General features: G+C 40.5%; 1 protein-coding gene across 1 annotated transcript; it reads right to left on the bottom strand.

The window, feature by feature from the left end:
• Window positions 1-6,786: 6,786 nt before the first annotated feature.
• Window positions 6,787-14,581, bottom strand: tekt3 (tektin 3). The gene is made up of 7 exons (XM_037691192.1): window positions 14,012-14,581; window positions 13,054-13,137; window positions 11,275-11,345; window positions 11,019-11,162; window positions 9,280-9,502; window positions 8,481-8,635; window positions 6,787-7,003 (listed from the first exon to the last, which is right to left on the bottom strand). Exons 1-7 carry the CDS (start codon window positions 14,579-14,581, stop codon window positions 6,787-6,789), a joined length of 1,464 nt encoding a protein of 487 aa, XP_037547120.1.
• Window positions 14,582-22,163: the final 7,582 nt, after the last annotated feature.

Here is a 22,163-nt window from a genome sequence, read left to right as displayed (position 1 = left end):
GCTACAAACTGGTGTTTCAATTCTGGAACGGTTCTGCTGCTGCTCTGGGCCGCCTCAGTCTCAAGTCACAGCTGAGTTAGTCCAACGATCATAAACAGTATTTTACTAAACGTACACAACAATTAATAACTAATGGGAGTAAGAGGGTGCACAATGTGAAGTCTGTTTCTCAGAGGGACAATCTGAGCAGGTGTAAAGGTGGTGAAGGTGAAAGGAGGCAGGTGAATGTTAGAGAAAGGCTGATGAGAGGTAGCGGTAGCCATGTTTGTGTGCCATTATATTTCGAGCCACTCTCACGCACTGCCTTGTCATCACTTTTTAATCAGACTTGGCGTTCAATAGGGACGACGCCAAAGAGGCAAACTAAAGCCCACAGCTTAAAATACACTGAATACAAATCAATTAAGTTCTAATGTTAAGATAAACTGAAAAATAAATTGATACTGATTTCAACAATATCTGATGGTGCGTGACCAGTAACAAATGTTTTGTTCTTTTGTGTTTGATTTTTATTTTTAATGATCATACAGCAGTCACACTTTTTCTTTTATTGTTCTGTATCCAATCTCCAAAATTGCATAACGATTCATAGAAGCGTTATTCCAGAGACTAAATAATTTCCAATTTTGAATTACCTGACTCTTTACAAGGGATAGTATCAAAATTTTCAAGGGCAATTAGCAACAGCAGCAGAGAACCGAAGCACTTGCAGGAATAGTTATATTTCTTAAAATGCCTGATGACAATGTAATGATTTAAATCAGTGCTTGTATCAGATTTTGAACATTGAAGTTTTATTTTTTTTCAAGATGGCAGCAGACCACTTTGTTCTTGACCATGTTCAGACCAACTATTGGCTACTCAATTATGTCAAAATGAAAATGTATATCTCTAAATGTAAGTTTTGACCATCACTTGTACGTTATATTTACAACCTTTTTCAAACAGACTAATGGAAGGCAACAAGCTAAGTATTGTCCAGTAACAGAGTTTGACTCGTGTCCTTGTTCACCTGTCATTTATTTAAACTGGAACATTTTATTTTTATTTTTTTGTAAATGCAACCATAAAAGTTTTAATTCTTGCAGAAACATTCAGGGTTGGGATGTTTCAATAAAGTTTAAGCTCCTAATTTTAGTCCTGTAGACATGAAAGCATAATACAAAAGAAGGCCTGAGTCATCTGCCATGTCTGAAATAGTTAAATGAGTCACAGGTCGCCCTGCATCATTCTGTTGTATAAATAGTGGGAGATGTGCATTAACAGGGCACGGAAATAAGCAGCAATCAGACGTATGAGCTTCGGGACAGAGAGTCTGTTTTCCCCTGACGCTAGATAAATCTAATAAACTTGACTTCAAGGCAGATTACAAACTGCAGCCAACATCGGCTCACTGTGATTCACCAGGAAACACTTCACCTCCAGCTTGACTTTTGTGCCCCACCACGAGCTTCTAATCCTCTTTTTATGTAGGAATTGTGAAGATCTGAGTCCACGGATCAATATTATGGATGAATCCGCTGAACAAAACAACCTCACATGGTACCGGCCTGATCCCTGAACTTTGGTAAAGCAGTCAAGCTCCTCTGCTTTATTGTGGCTTCCTGCTTGAAGGAACAGTTATGTGCAGAATGCTGAGGAGGGGGAAAGAGAATTTGAAAGTTGAAGATTTCTGTTTTGTGTTGCAGAGTTGCAACACAAGCACTGATGGCACAGTGCGTGTGGTTGACGGTTGGACGGAAAACCACTGTGGAGTATCACGTGTCTTATCAGGCTGTCTCCAGCTTCCTTTAACTCGTAACAGTTACTACTAGAACCGTTCTGCTACAGATTCCTGCTCCGTTCTTGTTGTGGACCCGTCTAATAATAGACAAACTTCACAAGCTTGTGATGGAGTGGCTGAGGAGCCTCCGGAAACTCAAAGTTTTGGAGCTGATCCAAAAACAGCAATGGTTCCCATGAATGTTTAGTTTGTAGATCGACACGAGCTGTTTATCTGCTCAGCAGAGTTCATCCAGATAAATATTATTGATAATAGGAAAAGCAACATCATCAATACCTCCAACACTCAAAGTGTTTCTTATTGATTTAGTTGCTCTCGTATCACCGGTCCTTCTGATTACAGATAAGTGGTGATTTTTTTACGCATTTATTGTAAATGAACGTATTTCAGAAGCTTTTTTATTTTTTTGTCCCTCGTTACAAAGCGAAGAAAGGAATTGGACATTCCCTCTGTTCGTCCGTTCATCTGTCTTGTGAGCTGGATAACTTGACGTACCGATTTCCATTTAGGTTTGCGGCTGCATGTAGATGTACGAAATGTCACTATCGAAAATTGGGTTGCCATGTCAAAATCCAAGATGGCCACCACCATATATATGCAAGTATATATGGTGAGAGATATATAATATATATATTTACTAAGGATGTTTTCACCATCCATTATCTTGGATGACTGAATATTGTTGGATGTCTTTACCTGGATTATTGAGCATGAACTTTGATGTCTTGAACCACTTTGGCTGTGGCTGCCTGGGAGGAGTCGACGAGGGAGAGGACAGCCCCCAGAAACAATCTTATCACCAACGAACTGGTTGGTCTACTGTAGGAGTGTACTGATTGGTGGGGAAATAGTTTGTATGTGACTTCTCAGACTGATGAAGCCCTTCGGATGGAGGGCGAAACGCCTCAACAAAAAAAACGGAACTGTCCAGATGAACTGATTGAACATTGTTGGACATCCATTATCTTGTTTCTTCCTTTCTGGGTCACAGGGTTCACTGGTGTCTATATCCAGGAGTCATTGTGTGAGAGACGGGGGATGCCCTGGACAAGTCGCAAGTCAAGGACAATTTGGAATTACCAATCAGTCTAACATGCATGATTTTGGTCTGTGTGTGGAAACCGAAGTACCTGGAGAAAACCCATGCATGCACGGTTAGAACATGGAAACTGCACCCAGAAAGGCCTCGGCTGGGATTCGATCCGATAAACCAAAGATTAATCTGTGGTTGTCAAAACCACCACTATCCACCCTCTGGCTCTGCCATTGTGTCTGGTGGTGGATAAAATGATAAAACTCCAGGATCAGCCAGTCTGAGCTGCCTTGGACAAGTAGGAAAAAACAACAACTCTGTTCTTACACACAGTGTAACTCCTACCTACTTGAACATCTCGCATCAAAGACATTAAGGTTTACTTGCATTTCCTGTTCAGTTCCAGTGCAGAAAAACACTCATCTCAAGAACTTTAAACATTCACTATTGAAGGCCCTCAGCGATGGGGGACATCGCTGCACTGCTTGTCTTAGAAAGTCAGATCCATTTCCTGCATGCAAGAATATCAAGATGGATTTAAAATAAAAATATTTTCTGCATCAGGCTGCAGTGATGACATGTTAGCTACCTTTAATAGTTGAGTAGAAAACTACCACAGTTGTCCATTTGCTTATGTTCACTGGCTGTCTCTGTGCGTTTGATGTTTTCTCATAAGATGTAGCGGCAAAAAAAAAAAAAAAAAAGTGCAAAGAATCTCTGCGTGACTGACGCTCGTCTCAAGTGCGCTCCCATCAGCTCTCCATCGCTCTGTGTATGTCGGTATGTAAGAAACGTAAAATAACTGGGCGCAGGGAACCTAAATCAAGCACTGAGGGTTAAAAATAAACTGCCAATATGTTTGGACTGCAGAGAGAATTTCAGAGTACATTCTCAATATGTGGGGGCATTAGAGGGGATCACATTTATGTTCCATCTAGAAGAACTAGCACCTCAATTCAGATTTACGTCACTTTTTGTTGTATATTTTAGGCTGTGCATATAATTACTCACTTCCATCAGCTTGGTGTTTACACCTAAATGTTCAGGGCTGTAGCCTCGAAGTATCCGACTGCAGGCGCCACCCTGAGGTCCGGTTGATCTCTGGTCTTTTCTGATTGATGCATGCACAGAAACCTAAGCGTGCACTCTTCAAGCTCAAAACAATGTTACGTAACTCTGCTTCTTGTATACTAACTTAAACCTTGTGTACCGTATTTTCCAACATTTAAGTTGCAGTTTTTTTTGCATAGATTTGTCAGTCCTGCAACTTATACGCTGAAGCAACTTGTATATGGTTGTTTTTTTTTCGTATTCATAATGCAATTTTTGACTGATGCTTTAAAAAAATTAAAAAAAAACTGCAACGGCGAGTCCTCCGTGCTCGTTTCACTCAGCTGGTGTAGGCGGAGGAACGCTGGAGAGCTAGCTGCTCTGGCCAAGATGGATGGATGGAAGGATGGATGGATGGTGCCGCACCGCCCAGGTGAACTTAAACTGTTTTGACCGTTAAAGTGCATTTATTAAGCGAAAGTTAAACTGAGACACCTTTGCTATAATGTCGAACAATCAAATAATTGTTTTTAAGTGTTAATCTTTGTTAAATTTTGAAGAACTGCAACAAGTCCTCTCGTGCGTGCTCGCTTTACTCAGCTGGTGCAGGCGGAGGAACGCTGGAGAGCTAGGGGCTCCAGCCACAATGGATGCATGGATTGATGGATGGATGACCGTCCAGGCGAAATGAAGCTGTTTGGACCATTAAATAAATGTGTCGGGTCATCAGTGATGCATAATAAATGTGACGTACACCCAAGTGACTTGTATGTTTTTTCCTCTTCATGACGCTTTTTTTTGACTGATGCGACTTATACGCTGGAAAATACAGTAAATGCATTTTATTCACCCCTGATATTTATGAGAATAATAAGCAAACAAAATGCTTCCGATTTCTGATGATTATAAATATGTAGGTACAGCATGAAAATAATAAAACGTCTTTTGATTAAATATTTCATATTTACTGGTATTCGCATAAAACAGACTAAAGAAACAAGGATTTCTAAGCCCGGCCAACGTTTAGACAGTTTGGAGACTCCCTTGTGCGATCCTGGTTTTACAGTAATGTTGTAATCAAACACGGTTCTGTTGGCACAGCAGACGGCTCTGCAGCTTACTGAGATAAGAAGAGTTGTCAAACATTACAGCTAAATCATAATGCAGCTTCAGAAAATGGAATGATGTTTTTTTTTTTATCAATCTGAACCTGTAAATTCACGCAGCCTGGTGATGTTTGTTTTGATTCTGTTAAAACTTGGACTTTTATGGTTGTTTTCAGCTCGTTTGCATTCCTCTCTCAATCCAAAGGTTGTGCAGGAAGTGTGATAGTGACGGGGTTGGGTCAAAGAGTGTGATGGTACTGTTTACAGTTTGTGTGTGTTCAGATTCTCAGACGGGCTCTGAAAGGTGTTTTCTGAAGGAAATAAAGCACAAAGGGAAATTGATACTCCAGCAATGCAGGCAAGACATTATACGTCTGACTGCAGAGGCAGGAAGAAGCCAGAGAACATGAGGAGGGGGCAGAACCAGAGTTCATGAAAAGAATAAGGTTTATGTCTTAAAGCTTGGGTGTGACTTTGTATAAACTCTTCAGCTTGTCCTTGGAGTGAGGCGATGGACCACAAGTCAATAAAAAATACAAAGACAATGTTGTTTTTTTTTTTTTTTACAATTTCTGTTACAGTTGCATGTAAAGAAGTGACGTGGAGTGATACGCTCTGTTTAGTGAGTCACAACCTTAAAGCACTTTTCAAACACCACTGTTTTTGTAAAACAAAGTTAAGTCAGGTCCTCTGGATGTTCAAAAAACAAACAAAAAAAAATTGTAGAAATGTTTCGTCTTTCATCCGAAAGACTTCATCATGAAGGAAGACGAAATGTTTCTACAATTTGTTTGTTTGTTTTTTTAACCTGAGGACCAGTTCTAGATTTTCCTACCTGGATTATTGAGCATGCATCAGGATATCACTGTTTTTGTTTTGGTAAACTGTGACTATTATACTAGAAGGTTCCCTATTCTGATTTAGGTGGGGATAAAGCACATTTATGTCGTTACATTAAGATTATAAACCTTAGAATAAACTTGTGTGATTACAACTATATAACACAAACATGTAGCCTAATATGAACATGGTTATGGCTTGTTCTAATGTCCTATGTCAAGACTATATATATATATATATATATATATATATATATATATATATATATATACACACACACACTTGTATTTACTAAGGACATTTTCACCGTCTAGAGCAGGGCTATTCAACTAATGGCCCATGAGCCATTTCCAGCTCGCAGGTGACTTCAATCTGGCCCACTTCATAAAAAAAAATAATAATAATAAATTGGGTGGGGGTTTCTGGGTTTGGATTTTAAAATTATTACTACAGTTGGGGTTGAAGTTCGCTATTTTAAAAAAAAAATATTATTAAAATATCTAATATGTCTTCAGTGGCTGCTTTAAGGTTGTTGCCTTTATCTTTTAATAGTAACAAAATGATTTAGGAAGAGATTTGTGTAAACTTAAAGCCTTTTCTGTGGAGGATTTGTCAGTGAGAACAATAAGGAGGTGTTTTGAACAATGCGTTTTTACTCTGATGCTGCTCGATAATCCAGGTAGATAAATCTAACAAGGTTGAGTCGGATCCTCTGGATGGATTCTTCTTTGTTGAAACATGCTGTCTTTTATCCAGAAGTTTAAGTTTTAACTTAAGCTTGTTAGAAATGCATTTTTTTGTTTGTTTAAAAAATGTCACTAAAACCTTCATAGTATTTTTTTTAATTTTTTAATTGAAATTCAAACACAACCTTTTCACATTCAAGCCATAAAAATACTGTTCAAATACAAAATTCACTACAACCCAAAGTAGATTTGTATCCAATCATCTGAGGCTCCATGTTCAGACCTGATCTAGGTGTAGCCCACCAGCCGGGGCATGCTGGGAAAGCTCTTACGCATGCTCATGCACCTGTCCTGGTCCAGGAACAGAGAGTTGGCCTTGATGGACAGGTCATGCTCCAGGGTGACTTTAGTCCTGACCAGAGTCTGCAGGGTGTTTTCTGCCTCCATCAGTCTCTCCTGAAGTTTATGGATGGTGTCCTCGATTTCTCTCACCTCACTCACGAGTCTGAGAAGACAACCACAGAGGGAGGCAGTCACCTTGATTCTTTTAATCTCTGCAAATGTTGTGAACCATTTGAAACTTGAAGCTGCAATGAATCTTATAGCAACTTTAAATGTTACCATGTTTTGGATGGATACATAAATCAGTGCCTTAACATGTGTTAAAATATAAAACTGCTCTAATTTAGATTCCATTATGCAGTAAGAAAATCAAGATGTGCACTTCTAAATAAATATGTTGGTGGTGAAATTTGGACTAGTTGAACCCAGACTTTTAACTCAGAGAGTTCAGTTTTACAGTTTGTGGCCTGATCTCTCCACTTGAATCATAATATGTTTAGACCATTGGCGTCACAACAATTATATGTGCGTGTCCCCCCACATTAAAAAAAAAATTCAGTCGGACACCCCCCCTTTACATTTACTAAGAAATATTAATTCACCCAGCGCTGTTTCTGTTTCTTCGTGAAATAATTTGTTCCACTTGATTAATAGAAGAATACTTAAACCACTAAAAGTCCACTCCGAGTTTTCTTGGTTCCCTACAACTCCACACTGCTTGCAGTGTTTCGGTCATCTGCCTTGGCAGGGCGCCCACGGGGGAAGGAGGGGAAGACACCTTTGTTTTGCGCACTAGCTTAGCGCTGCGTTAGTGCTGGCATTTGATGGAGGTGGGACGTTTGGACGCGTGAGAGAAGCGGAGTCTGTAGCATCTTAGCTAACACGTCTGTATTGTGCACCGCTAGCTTAGCGCTACGTTAGTTCCGGCAGACAGGCGGGGGCTAGGATGCTTGAGAGAAACAGAGCGTGCTGTATTCACACAAGGAGAGCTGTTGGTCAGGCTACTTCTTGTGCCGTGCTCTCTAAAATAGTTATTGAATCAAACGTTTACTTATGTAGGTAAACGTAGACGTGTATCAACCCGTTAAAATACGCCAGAATGCAGGGAATGTCATCTACAGAACCCCACACCCCCTACACACATACACCATGGTGTCCATCCCACATTACAAATGCTTCTGTTGCCAATGCTTTAAACTGTTTTGTTTTTATCTTAATAAATTACTTTTGATCACATGCTATACTTGTTTTCAGTCAGAAAGCCTATCATTTAACTCTGTTTTTAATAATTACAGATGGCATTCAAACAGTAAAACACTTGAGTTTATATATATAGAGCCAGTTCACAACTGAAGTAATTTCAGGGCACTGTACTGAAACATACAATTTAAAAGGCTAGTGAGTAAAATCTAAAACATTGAATTAAATCTTCATCCTAAGCAGCAGGTTGGAGACAGTGGAAAGGAATGACTCCCTTTTTAACAGGAATAAACTTGTAGCAGAACCAGACTCAAGCTTGTCAGCCATCTGCCTTGACTTCTTTATCGAGGTACAGATCATGGATTGGGTTCATATTCGGGTTTAATCTACAGCTCAGCTTTAAGTGTGCTTAGGTTGATGTTTGACCGCTGACTGTTTACCTGTGGTGGGGGTTATCTCGGCACAGCTCTACATTAGGCCTTCGTGTCCTCTCCTCCAGCCTGGTTTGGGCCACTTTAAGAGGACTCTCCTTATCTCTTAAAGCTTTCTTCAAAGAATCAATCAGCATCTCAGTCTGGAAGATCTCCTGCAGAGTCTGGGTGAAAGAACGAAACATGGTGATACTTTAACGGCAGAGAACAGATCAGCTCTTACAGCTGACAGTAAATGAGCTGTATGGGCTCATTTTACAGCTCTTCTCACTGTTAAAAATGCTCCAACTGGATACAAGTTTCCTACAGAACAATTGAATTCATTGATAAGTATTCAGAACTAAAGGACTGTTTATTACTGGTACTTTTGAACAGACTGTTTTGTAGTAAATATGTGTATAATTCAATAAAAATGGTAAATATCCCTTTTTTTTAGCTAATATTACTCACAGTAAAGATATTTGTTGCATTCTGTATGACCGATTTTCAGATAATCCAAAACATAGAAAATATACTTTTTATGTACAATTAATGAAAATAATGTACGCTTACTGTTTTCCCCAATAAAGGCAATTTTAGTCAACAGGACACTTGAAACAATAAATTTTGTCTTTAATTTTCAGTCACACCTTTAAATAGAAATATCAGACTGTAATAGTTTTTATGAAACCAGAGTAATCTGATGTTTAAATAACAAAACTTTATTTAGGAAAAAATGAAATTATATTATCAGATCTCGGTTTAATAATAATGTTTTTGTTGAACAACCACACTTGTATTAAGTAATTTGTGTAGAAGGGGGCGTGACCTTAGCCAGGTGTGCCTGCAGGCTGTTCTTTGCGTCGGACGTTTCAGAGATGCGGCTGGTGAAGGCCACGTTGACGTTGTTGAATTGGTTCCACATCTCGTTGGATGTGCTGCTCAGCAGGATTTCGATCTCGTCTCTGAGCTTGTGAGAGGTAGCGCGCTCGCTCTGGGAGCGCAGGATATTGTCGTCTGTGAATTTGGACCACGAGTCCGGCAGAGAAACTCTGACAAAACAGGGAAACAGAATAAAATTTACAGAATGTTTGTGTTCTGGTTGTATTTATGAACTTACTGCTTGTGCGGAGGATTTTTAAAAAGCTTTTCTAACCACAAGCAAGCTATTTTCTCCTAAAGCAACCTCTAGATGCAACGAGTTAAACATTTTAAATGTGATGCACCAGGGTAGTTTGAGTGGTGGTTGCTCATGACATTCATGTGATAATACATTTTGGGGCAATTCTTTTAATTTGTTCTATAATTACAGAATAAAATGTTTGCTACATGTTTCTCAGTGGAATATGTTCTATAACAGTTCTAATGTCGTAAATCTTTTTCAATAAATCTGACAATAAATGCTGTTGACCTTTGACCTTGCAGAGTTGTGACAAAGTTGTAGCAGTGAAAAGATCAACAGATAACAAAAGACTTCACCTAATCTATCATCACTAGAGTGTACAATTAGACTTTAATCCAGACTTCTAAAAGAATCCGCGTTTTTCCAAACTTTAGATTTAAAATTTGAAGGAAATATTACAAGTTGTCCTTAAAACAAACATGTTGATGAAACTGTGCTTTTACATTTTACTCTCACACTGATGTAGAAATATAGTACTTTTTCTGTGTATATTCATGTGTGTAATTGTCTATTAGCAAAATATATGTGAATCACTGGAAAGATTTTATTGAATCTCACAGAAAACAATAATTGGATGTACATCTACAACTGATTAACATTAGTAGTTAACCTACCGGTAATTCAAGATGGCCACCACAGCTAATCAACCTTATCAAACACAACATTGGCTAAAATGTTGTCAATTGTACAGATGCAAAGGTAAAATTTGGTGTAGTGGTAATTGAGTCATCCCCAACACCTACTTTGAGCTCTAAAAAAATTGCACAAGATCTATTTTTTTTTAACTCTGGCATGCAGAACCAAAAGCATCTTACATTCTTTTAAGGTATGCTAATTTAATTTAGCATATTCACTTTTACTTTAAAGGGCAGCCGTCTGACTGTAGAGTCTTAGGGATTTATAAAGTATTACAATAGAAAGGAGGCATAACTCTTTTATCCATCCATCCATTATCTTTACCCGCTTCTTCCTTTTCGGGTCACAGGGGTCACTGGTGCACTGGTGCCCATATCCAGCAGTCACTGTGCAAGAGGCAGGGGACACCCTGGACAGGTCTCCAGTCCATCACAGGACACTCATAGAGACAAATGAGACAAACAACCATTCACACTCTCACACACCTAGGGACAATTGTTACCAATCAGCTTAACTTGCATGTTTTTGGTCTGTGGCAGGAAACAGGAGTATCCGGAGAAAACCCATGCGTGCACGGACAGAACATGCAAACTCCACCCAAAATTTCCCCCTGGCCTGGATTCAATCCGGCGACCTTCTCGCTGGGAGGCAGCAGCTCTACTAACTGCACCACCATGCCACTGTCAGTCAGTATTTCACATTTATTTATTTTATTAGATTAAAATGTTCATAGTTTGTCTTATACTCACAAATAGTCTATCCTGTCAATCCCTCTGTAATAGCCAATCCCATCCGATGTGTTTCTCAAATGGTGACACTTGTCGTCAATCCTCTGCGCTGTCACTTTATCGCTCAGGTCTTTTTCCAGCTCATGCTGGGCTGCTCGGTTTGCCCTGAGGAACACCTCAAAAAACATGAATCCATGCCAAACTTCAGTGTTGAACATTGTCATCTAATACAAGCTCATGCCTACAAATACATTAGTATTCAGTAATTGGGACTTACGCCAGCTGTGCGATGGCTCTGTCCAGATGGCGCCTCATCCTCTCCTGGCATGACTTTATAACTTCTACTTCCTTGATTTAGCAAAGGTAGAAAGCAAATTATGACTTACAGTATATGTGCTATCAGCTTGGTTTTAGAAGTAAAGACATACACTCCCTCGTAACTTTTTTTGGTACACCTTGCTAGTACTGGGTTGGACCTCATTTTGCCTTCAGAACTGCCTTAATTCTTTGTGGCCTTGATTCACCAAGGTCTTGAGAATATTCCTCAAAGATTTTAGTTCCTATTGACATTATAGCATCCCACAGTTGCTGTAGATTTGTCAGTCGCACATCCATGAAGCAAATCTTCTGTTCCACCACTTTCCAAAGGTTCTCAGTTGAACTGAGATCTGGTAACTGTGGAGGCAGTTAGAGTCCAGTAATTTAATATTAATCATACAAGGCGATGGTTTTGCAACCTCCAATTTTGGCGAGCCTGTGTGAATTATAGCCTTGGTTTCTGGTTCTTAGCAGGCATGAGTGGAGCCTAGAGTGGTCTTCTGCCTCTGTAGCCCATCTGCTTGAAGGTTGGATGTGTGTGGGTTCAGAGATTATATTTTCCATGTCTTGGTTGTGACAAGTACCATTGATTTTTTTTGTCACTGTTAACAAATTTGCCCATTTTTTTCTGACATCAACAAAGAACTTTCATCCACACAAATTCCCCTCACTAGATAATTTCCTTATTTGGACTAATTTATGTAAAGCCTGGCGATTCAACAATTCAATTCAACAATACTTTATTAATCCCAAAGAGAAATTATTTTGTTGTTGTAACTCGTTATCCTCATTTCATTAAGAGATGTTATAGATGCTGATGGCTGCAGACAGGAAGGATCTCTTGTAAAGGTCCATCCCACAGTGGATCCTAAGAAACTGGCTGCAGATGCCGTCCACCCAGACTCGGCTGACCTCTCGGTTCCCCTGGACTGTAGGACCGCTTGAATGCTGGGCAGAACTCCTCCCAGAGCGATGGCCACTCCTCCCAGCAGTCTGCTGAGCTCCTCATAGCTGTGGACAGTCAACTGTAGGTGCTGAGGGACGATCCTGTCTATCCACTGTCGTGAGCCGTGTTTCCTGCTAGTTCCAGGATCTCAGTGATCAGGCACTCGAGCACAGCTGGCAGGTAGATGAGAATGCGTCCACAGAACATCCTTTTCAACTCATTTGAGAGTTGGGGCCATAGTTGAGATATTATTTGAGCTTTTGAGATGTTATTCAGCTGCTGTTGTAGAAAACTGCCTTGTTGCCATGGTTACGCATCATAACAAATGTCCAAAACCAAAAAGGTTTCAGTAAAAATCCTTCCAGCTGCACAGCATCTGATACCAGAGGAAACAATCATTCAAAAAATGGGATTTACATCCAGAAAACCAGGAATTAAAGTTTCCAAAAGCAAAATCTCCGAATGAAAGTAACAGAGCTGCTCCAACATGCAGCCACCTTGAGCGGCGCAATTCTAGAACTTTGTGCAGATGGTTGTGCATGAAAATCCCAGTAATTCAGATGTTTCTGAAACACTCAGACCATCTGGCACTAACAACCAGTCACTTAAATCCCATGACTTATCCATTCTGATGCTTGATTTAAACTTCAGCAAGTCATCTTCACCGTGTCTAGATGCCTAATGCATTCAGCTGTTGCCATGTGATTGGCTGATTAGCTATTTGTGTGACCACTCAATTGAATAGGTGTGCCTTATAAAGTGGGTGGTGAGTGTATACTGTTATTATTTTACCTTTATTAGGTCCTTTTCTACATCATCATGCACCAGATCGATGGACATCCTCTTCTCTCTGTGGTACAAACACTCTTGAGACATCTATGGAAAAAATGATTGTGACAACAAAAAACTGAGATGAGTATCTAACAATTTAAAGTTTCGGTTTTCGTGCAACACTAACAGTGATAAGCTCCCATTTAAAATGTTGATGCTAACCATTCTTTAGATAACGCATACTTCATAGTCCTGAATTTATTTATACTGTAATGCATCAGGGGTGTGCTCTAGTTTCAGTTGCCTGGAGAAGTCTCTAAGAAAACCTTCTGCCACATGATATTATACCAGTAAGGTTTTTGTGTCATCTGATCTTCAGCTAGATCAGATAGATGCACCTTGTGTGACATAAATGACCACCGGCACTCTAATAGGGTGCTATGGTAACCTAAGTAAAAGTCTGACTCAGTAGAAGCCGGAAACCACAGAGAAAAAACGGTAAATGGTAAATGGTAAATGGTAAATGGACTCTACTTATATAGCGCCTTTCTATCTTACCGAGATACTTAAAGCGCTTTACACTACAATCTGTGCCCTCATTTACCCATTCGTGCAGCACTCTACTAGATCTCTACAAAGCTAACTTACAAATCATTCTAAAGAGACTAATCGGTGCTTTGTCACATTCATACACCGATGGGACACACATCGGAGGCAATGAGGGGTTCAGTGTCTTGCCCAGGGACACATCAGCATGTGACTGCTGGTGGAATCCAACCCCCAACTCTTGCATTGGAAGACGACTGCTCTAACCACTCAGCCACAGCTGCCCCAAAAAGGACTTCCTTGAGATATGATACACATGAAACAGTGCTAGAATCAGTGGTGATCTGACCCAATTTGTTTGTTTTAGTTAAATATATGGATATAGAATATATAGATAGATTTTTATACTAAAAACAAAACTCCTCACTCTAACCTGTAAGGGCCCCTCAGTCTCAGCCAAGGCTCTCTCCAGCCTCCTTTTCACCTCATTGAGTACTGCTATCTCAGTCACCATGTTGTCAATCTCATGAGTCAACTCAGACCTCCAGAATACGATGTCATTGACCCTCTCCGCAATGTTCTTGCTGGTGTTTTCCTGTGTTCGTCTAGTGAGCTGCTCTCTGTCCTGCATCAACCTAATGGTGTCCTTCCTGAGCCGCTCTGCGCTTTTCCTGGAGGACTCAGACTCCCGGTAGTTGTTGTTGTTGGACTTATACCAGTCGTCGGGGGTATACCGGGTTGTCAGAGCGCTCCTGTTGGAGGGGTACATTGTGGTCTTAGCTCGAACCAAATCAAAATCTTCTCGCTGTATGGGAGAAGTCAATGGTAGACTGCTGCTGCTTTTGTAATAGTTGCTAGTTCTCCACATATTGGCACCAGGATTCATCCCCAGGGCTTGCTGAGGGTTGCGATAGCTGGATGCCATGGTGGAGATGGCAGGGAGGAAGTGGCTGGTCTTTGGCCGAGCATACATTGCTGTCAGAGTTGATCCAGTTAGTTCCATTGTTTGCTCAGCCAAGGCTCCACTGAGTCCTTTAACCAGAAAAAAATATTTTTGACAGTCAATCTTTTATTTTGTACTGTTTATAGTCTACTCATCTATACAGCCCATTGTCGTGTATTCCGGGATGACATGTGAAGGAACCAAAACTTGATCAAGAAATAAATGACTTACCAAGATGAGAGCTTGTCCTTTAGCTTCCAGCGACCAGCTTCATATACCTGAGAATGAGTTCAAGAACACACTAAAGGAGAACTGGCATGCATAATGGATGAACATGTTTGCAAGTCATTGATTCAACCAGCCAATGGTGTTGCACTGTCCTGGACTGCAGGAGCTGTCCAAGATTTCTGTTGTCACAGAGGCAGTTGCCATAGGTTACTGAAACACTGGGCTAAGTACTGTCAAATGAATAGTCATCAGGTGCACTTATTGTTGTATTAATAAAACATTACAGTACATTTCTGTGACAATATTGTGTATAAGATTTTATTATTTAGGCTTACTGTTTTTTTGCAAATATAGATGGGAAAGGAAGGACACAAATGGACTACTGGATCACAGATTTTGTAAAATTATTATATATAAACTATAAATCTTTGAACAACACACACATTATATTACAATATTTAAACATAGATGTAAAATTTATAATCTGTATTTCACTATTTGCATTTGAAATCTAAGTTTTGTTTCTGAATTGCAGGAGTTTAGTTGGTATGCGTTCAGCATCAGGTGTCTGTCACCCTGACAATCTAGCTGTCTGTATGGATTACAGTCACCCGTTTAATGTTTTATGACACAGGAAGAGTGCACACAAACCCCTGCAGCACAGAATAATAATCTGTGTTGTGTTACCTGCCAACGCGACTAAGGATCATTTACACTAATCAGTTCTGAGAAGGTGGCTCAATTTCCATTAGAAAAAAGTTGGGTACAGCTGTAGTCAGGAGTCACTCAGCTGGACCATATTCAGGGCAGGATTGTGGTCATAATATCACAGTACTGTAGATCTGCTTTTACACCTGATCTTGTTTTTACATTAGTTTTTCAGTATGTTCACTCTGACGTAAACTCCCACCAAGTGTTACCTGAGCTGGAGGAAATATAATTTTTATTACCTTAATTCGGTTTAAACCACAAATTCAAGACAAATGTTCAAGGACCAATAGAGCCAGATTCAGGTTTATAGTATGATGCACACATTTTGTCTCAGTTAGTTTATAATCCAGTTCAATAACGTGAATGAATTAGTAACAGATAACATTTGTCAACAGTTTGCATCATTAAATTTATCCAGTCCTCATTTTTAACCTGGTATCCTTTTGTTTTAAGTAAACCAGGACATAAAATTTCTCTATCCATCCATTATTTTCCTCTTGTTCTGGAGTCGAGTTGTGGGGGCAGCAGCTTGAGCAGGGAGGCCCAGACATCTCTGTCCACAGCCACCTCTTCCAGCTCTTCTGGGAGGACTCCATGGAGTTCCCAAGCCTGCCGAGAGGCAGTCTTTCCGGTGTGTCCTGGGTCTTCCCTAGGATCTCCTCCCAGTCGGACATGCTGGAAGCACCTCCCTAGAGAGGCGTCCAGAGGGCATCCTTACCAGATGGCCAAACTACTTCAACTGGCTCGTCTGGAAGTGGAGGAGCAGCGGCTCTACTCAGTTTATTTAATAACCGGTATTTATTTTTTTATTTACCTTTATTTAATCAGGAAACTCTCATTGAGATCACATCTCTTTTGAAAAGGAGGCCTGGGCCTGAATGCAGTCTAAAATGCATGTTTTTGGACTGTGGGAGGAAACCGGAGTACCCAGGTTGAAACCCACACAAACACGAAGGAAACATGCAAACTCCACACAGAAAGACCTCAGGTCCAAACTGGGGATCAAACCTAGAATCTTCTTGCTGTGAGGCAACAATACTAACAATTTATCTGTTCTGCTGCCCAGAGTCTTTCCTGGATAACTGAACTTCTCACCCTATCTCTAAGGGAGAGTCCAGCTACCCTGTGGAGAAAACTCATTTCAACCACCTGTATCACAATCTCGTTCTTTTGGTCACTACCCAAAGTCCATGACCATAGGTGAGGAACGCAGACCGACCAGTAAACGGAGAGCTTCGCCTTGCAGCTCAGCTCCCTCTTCACGACAATGGATCGGCACAGAGTCCACAATACTGCAGACGCTGCACCGATCTGTCTATCGATCTCATGCTCCATTTTCCCCTCACTCTGGAACAAAACCTGCACACCCAAGAACCATACACCCAACCCAGAAACGGCAATCCACCCTTTTATGACGAAGGACCATGGCCTCAGATTTGGAGGTGCTGATCTTCATCCTAGCCACTTCACATTCAGCCGCAAACCACTTCAATGAGAGCTGAAGGTCACGGCACGATGACGCCAACAGGACACCACCATCTGCAAATAGCAGAGACAGAATCCTGAAGTCACTAACCCAGACTCTCTCACTCAAAAGCAGCCCTGGCGGAGTCCAACTCCCACCCAGAAGGGGTCTGACTTACTGCCGGCAATATGAACCAAAGAAAGTTTCTCGATTAAAAGTTAATATTGTGCTTTCATCTATGTGTTGCATCAATATCAAGAATATTTATTATCCCCTAGGGGCAATTTGTTTCACAGTCAGTAGACACACACAACATCCATACTAGACAAGACATTAGAACATTAAAATAACAGTACAGAAATCTTCATTGTTCAGTGAGAAGTCTGATTGCTGCAGGAATGAATGAGTTCTTCAGTCTGTTCGTTCTACATCTGGGCAGCAGATACCTGCATCCAGATTGAATCAACCTGATCTCACCATGGAGTTGGGGGATCAGGATCATCCAGAATCAGCCTGTCCTCGTTCACTTGTGGCCTTGTGAGTCTTCTTATTATCATAACATGAAAGGAAAAATAATTGTGTTTGACCTTTGCTAGAGGGTTTTAATAATTTTGAACTAATGAAGTATTTTTGATATTTTGTAACCAGTTTTTGCAAATCCTTAAACCTACATCCAAGCTCCGCATAAAACTGAAGCTCCACCCACAACTCAAAGTAAACAGCAACAAAGTCATGTCACCTCCTCAGTTTGACACCAGTGAATAAAATGTGTGTTCTGAATGTTGTGTATGTTGGATCATTGCTTGTTTATTTTTGTGATAACAAACTGTGCTTGGATAACCACTGGTGGGTGGAACTGGTGGGCTGAGAAGGAGGGTGGGGGAATAGTCACCCCTTAAAATAAAACTTTCTGAGCCAGCCCCTGGTAACAAACAACCCTTAAGGGATACTAATGTTTATTCATATTTAGTTCATTCATTATATGCAATATCCATAAATGCTTATGTTTTGTTTAAAGTCTGAGCTACATTCAGTTGTTGGGGCCAGTTTTCCCAAAACCAATGAAATGATGAATCTACTGACATTAATTCATATGTTTTGAAAGATGTTTCTGGTCAAAAATGGCAACAAACAAACAAATATATATATATATATATATATATATATATATACTTTGAATGTCTGATCTTTGAAAATCAAGACAAACGGCATCAAACCCTGAAATCTAAAAGTGAAATACCAGAACACAACCTCCTGTATAAGTTACTGACACGTTGCTGTGTTTGTTTGCTTTAAAGCTTTAAGGTCTGGTGGTGGTGTGATTGTGGTATGAGTATTTTTGTCATGAACCCAGAATTTTGGATATATTTAGATTCTATAGAATAGACAGACATATTTGGCTCCACCTCTGCAGCCCGCAGCGTTGCTTAACATGGCGAGGTTTCAGAAGGCCACGCCACACAACTCACCTGCTATAAATACACTTTAACGGAGCAGAAAAAGCCAGCCCTCGTATGAAATTCCTCCCCTACATAGAGCTGCGAGTGTCTGCTTGAAAAGTGATTCCTGTTCGATCTCCCCACAGGCCTAAGGAGACTATATTTACTCATGCCATGTGACTCAAGACACTATGTTGTGAATTACTACATAGTAGAAATGTCTGAGGGAGCGAGCATGCCGTCCGTGACACTGACATGTCGACTGTAGAGCCAACAGGCGTTAAAACTCTGCAAGGAATTCCTTTAAGAAACGCATGTTGCTCGCCATGTTTCATCCCAGTTTTAAATTAATAACTTTTGCTGAATAGGGACAGTTATAGCCGTTTTCATCAAACCTTGTAAATGATGCATATTCTCATGCAATATTGTGCTATCTCTCGTAGCACTCAGTTAGTTCTCAGCTCCGCCACATTTTAGCCAAATATTTGTATAATTTATTGAATTATATCCATTTTTGTGTGTTTGATAAGGTTGCTTATTGCAGTCATCTTGTGTTGGGATGAATCCAAATGTTGAGGAGATCAGCCTATGTTTAAATTTCAGCAAGCTTCATTAAAACACAGCCAGTGCTTCATGAGATATTTTGCTAACGCTACAAACAAAGGCAAACCAGACACGGGTAAAGATGTTATTGCCGTTTCGCCTTTGATAGCTCATAATAAAACTTATTTTTGAATTAAATTTTGGTCTGCGAGTCGTAATGCTTTCTTTTGTGGTTTTGTAGATTTGAGTCATGTGGTTTGGCAGAGGTTTGATCTGTGGAGCTATCATTTGGATTTTTATCAGTGAGAAACTTCTTTCTTTGAGCATATTGATGTTAATGCTCATATAGCAGGAATCAAACAAAGAGGGTCAAACATTTAAAGAAAAAAAAATATTGTTCTAATTCTTGGACGTGCTGCGTTTTCAGCTGCATCACATATTTGTGCATAAAATTAAACTACATTATAAAGAAATGGATGCTTTTCAATTTTTTAAAATGATTTTTGGCTTATGTAAATGTTGTTTGCTTGTGTGCATGTGCTATCAAAATATCTCATGAACCACCAGAAAAATTCAAAAGAACTTTTCAGGAAGTGGTCACTGGATACAGTTGAAATGGCTGCCTTGATTAATCAGCATTAACCAACGCAAAAACGGCTAAAACTCTTTTAATTTACCAGATGTGGAGCTAACATTTGAAGTGGTAGTAGCTGAGAGTTATATACAACATATACCCTGAGTGCATCATCTTGTGGTATTGATATTGCATGAAAGGTGGCGGGTGATATGCATTCCTGCAAAGAAAGAGGATGCGGTCCTTACTGTTCCTGTAACGTTAGAAAAAACACCCCAGTGCAGACACTGCAGCACTTTTTTTAGGTTTAAAAGTAATGTGGAGTGAAAACCTTAACCTGTCATCTGTTCTATAAAGAGAAGACACACACACACACACACACACACACACACAGACACACACACACACACTTCTTAAAGCCGCTGCATTTCACGACAGACCTTCAGTTTGTCTGGTAAGAATCGCCCAGAGGAAGAGTCAGAGCTGTTTACTGAACCCTCCCAGCTGCTGGAAACAGGTCTCTGTGTGGACTTCAGACGTTTTCATGTCTTCATTACCCCCCCCCCCCCCCAGTCTACCGCCAACCGTCCTGGTCATAATGCTCGGGTCATTGCAACGGCTTTGTGTTCTTCAGAGCTTACTGTGTGAATGCTGAAACTATTGTGGTCCTGTTTATATTTATTACTTCTCCCGTACATTTTTCGGCATCTATCTCGTTCCACAGTTTTTGTGCTATTTCAATGTTTTCTGCAAATTTCAGCTTTTTTAAGATAATTTCTACTTTTTTGTGCTAATTTCTGCTTCTTTCAGCCTACTTGGGGACAATTGTGCTCGTTTCTCTTCCTTTTGGTAATTTAAGCTTCTTTTTTAGCTACTATTCAGCTGTTTTTTTGTGGGTATTTTTTTTGCAAATTTCAGCTTTTTTCAGATAATTTCCACTTTTTGGTGCTCATTTCTGCTTCTTTTAGCCTACTTGAGGACAATTGTGCTCGTTTCTCTTCCTTTTGGCAATTTAAGCTTCTTTCTGCTTTTTTAGCTACTGTTCAGCTGTTTTTTGTGGGGGGGGTTTTGTTGCAAATTTCAGCTTTTTTTTAAAGATAATTTCCACTTGTTAGTGCTCATTTCTGCTTCTTTCAGCCTAATTGGACAAATGTGTGTTCTTTCTGCTTTCTACTGCTGATTTAAGCTTGTTCTAACTTTTCAGCTAGCTTTTTAGCAATATTTTTCAGCTGTTTTCAAATAAATCCAACTTTTCTGTGGTACTGTAATTTCTGCAACTTTCAGCCTATGTAACTTTTTTATGCTCCTTTCAGTTATTTTCTGCTAGCCTAAACTTCTTTCTACCTTTTCAGTTTTTTTTTTAAACTAATTTCAGATATTTTTCTGTAAATTCTTCAGCAATAAGCATTCACGCTGATTTTTGCGGGAAATGCACTTCCTCTAGTTATCACTAAACTTTCCTCTCTGAGTCAAACACGTTAAGCTCTCCCGCGCTCTCCTCTCGCTCCGTCGGTGATGATGCAGGCCGTCACGGTGGCATCAGTTTCCTCTCCAGAGTTGTAGATGGAGCTGATGAGGAGGTCGGTCACACCTGGAGAGGAGCGCGGGAGGAAACGAAGAGGCAAATCTGATGACAGAGTTGACGGAACATCCAGGTGGATGAAGAGGTCAGAAGAGCTTCCTGGGCTCATTTCAGGTCAGTCAGGTGCAAGGCAGGGTTGGCCTTCGTTCTTCATCCTGCTTCCACAGCGTTTGCGCTACTCTTCATCACTGAGGCCTGAGGTCTGTGAAGCTGCAGCTTAAATTAAAAAGAAGCCAGCTTCATGACATTTTGTGTATGGTTATCATAAGTATGCCATGTATGGTGCATGTTTCGTAGCAGCAGAAGCTTTCGAGATGCTTGCATGCCTCATGCAAGTTTGTGTGCTTGTTGCATGGCAACTAATGTCAGTGTTTGTACTTAATGGCTGCAGGTTTCGTGGAAAGACCCGTGAGACACAGTGTGCTCTAATGCCTCATTATATTACCTACACAAAGCAGGCTGCCATACTAGATGCTGAGAGGAAGCAGAGATTATCAGGCAGCTCTGTGTTGAGGAACACAAAGCACTTAGGTTTAGGTTCTGTAAGTTTTGTTCTCGTTTCTTGTTTAATCAGGCGAGAAAATGACCCGATTCCGTGTTTTTAAATGGGCAGAGGATTCCCGCTTCTTGTTTCTTCTTTTACATCAAACACAATCCAGATGTTTTTAACCTTAGTGTGTGTGTTTAAACTTTGTTTTATTGGCTGTTTGAACTGAAGCTGATGAGCTGCTTTGTGGGGGAGTGCAGCAACATCTGACAGGACAGGCAGGTTGGGTGGGTTGGTTTTGCTCCCCCCCCCCCCCCCCCACACACACACACGCTCGGCGATCAAGGCTTCTAGTCACAAAGCTTGGGAGTGGGATGTGGGGCCGTGAATGCAGGGCTTTGTTCAGCCCATGGTCATCACATTCCATCAGAGCCACTTTGTGGCGTGCAGCAGAGCGGAGGAGAGGGTATGTCGGAGCAGGACAGGAGAGGCTGGGGGGCGGGGGGCAGAGAGGAAGCACAGCAGGACAGAATCTGACGGTCATTCTGCCATTCACCATGGAGATGTTTGTAGTTCTTTCCCCACAGAACAAAATGAGTTCTGGAGAGATTGT

This window comes from Nematolebias whitei, chromosome 17 (genome assembly GCF_014905685.2).
Source record: "Nematolebias whitei isolate Nwh7 chromosome 17, NemWhi1, whole genome shotgun sequence".
Taxonomy (NCBI): Eukaryota; Metazoa; Chordata; class Actinopteri; order Cyprinodontiformes; family Rivulidae; genus Nematolebias; species Nematolebias whitei.
Note: the sequence above shows the minus strand (reverse complement) of the source record. Positions and strands in the feature narration are given on the sequence as shown.

Excerpts from the sequence above, each read along its gene's own strand:
- tekt3 (XM_037691192.1), bottom strand. The coding sequence starts at position 14,581 with ATGGAACTAACTGGATCAACTCTGACAGCAATGTATGCTCGGCCAAAG. Across the intron at positions 8,636-9,279 it reads TGCAGGCACACCTGGCTAAG|ACTCTGCAGGAGATCTTCCA; the intron begins GTCACGCCCCCT and ends TCTTTCACCCAG. Across the intron at positions 7,004-8,480 it reads CGAGATAACCCCCACCACAG|ACTCGTGAGTGAGGTGAGAG; the intron begins GTAAACAGTCAG and ends TTGTCTTCTCAG.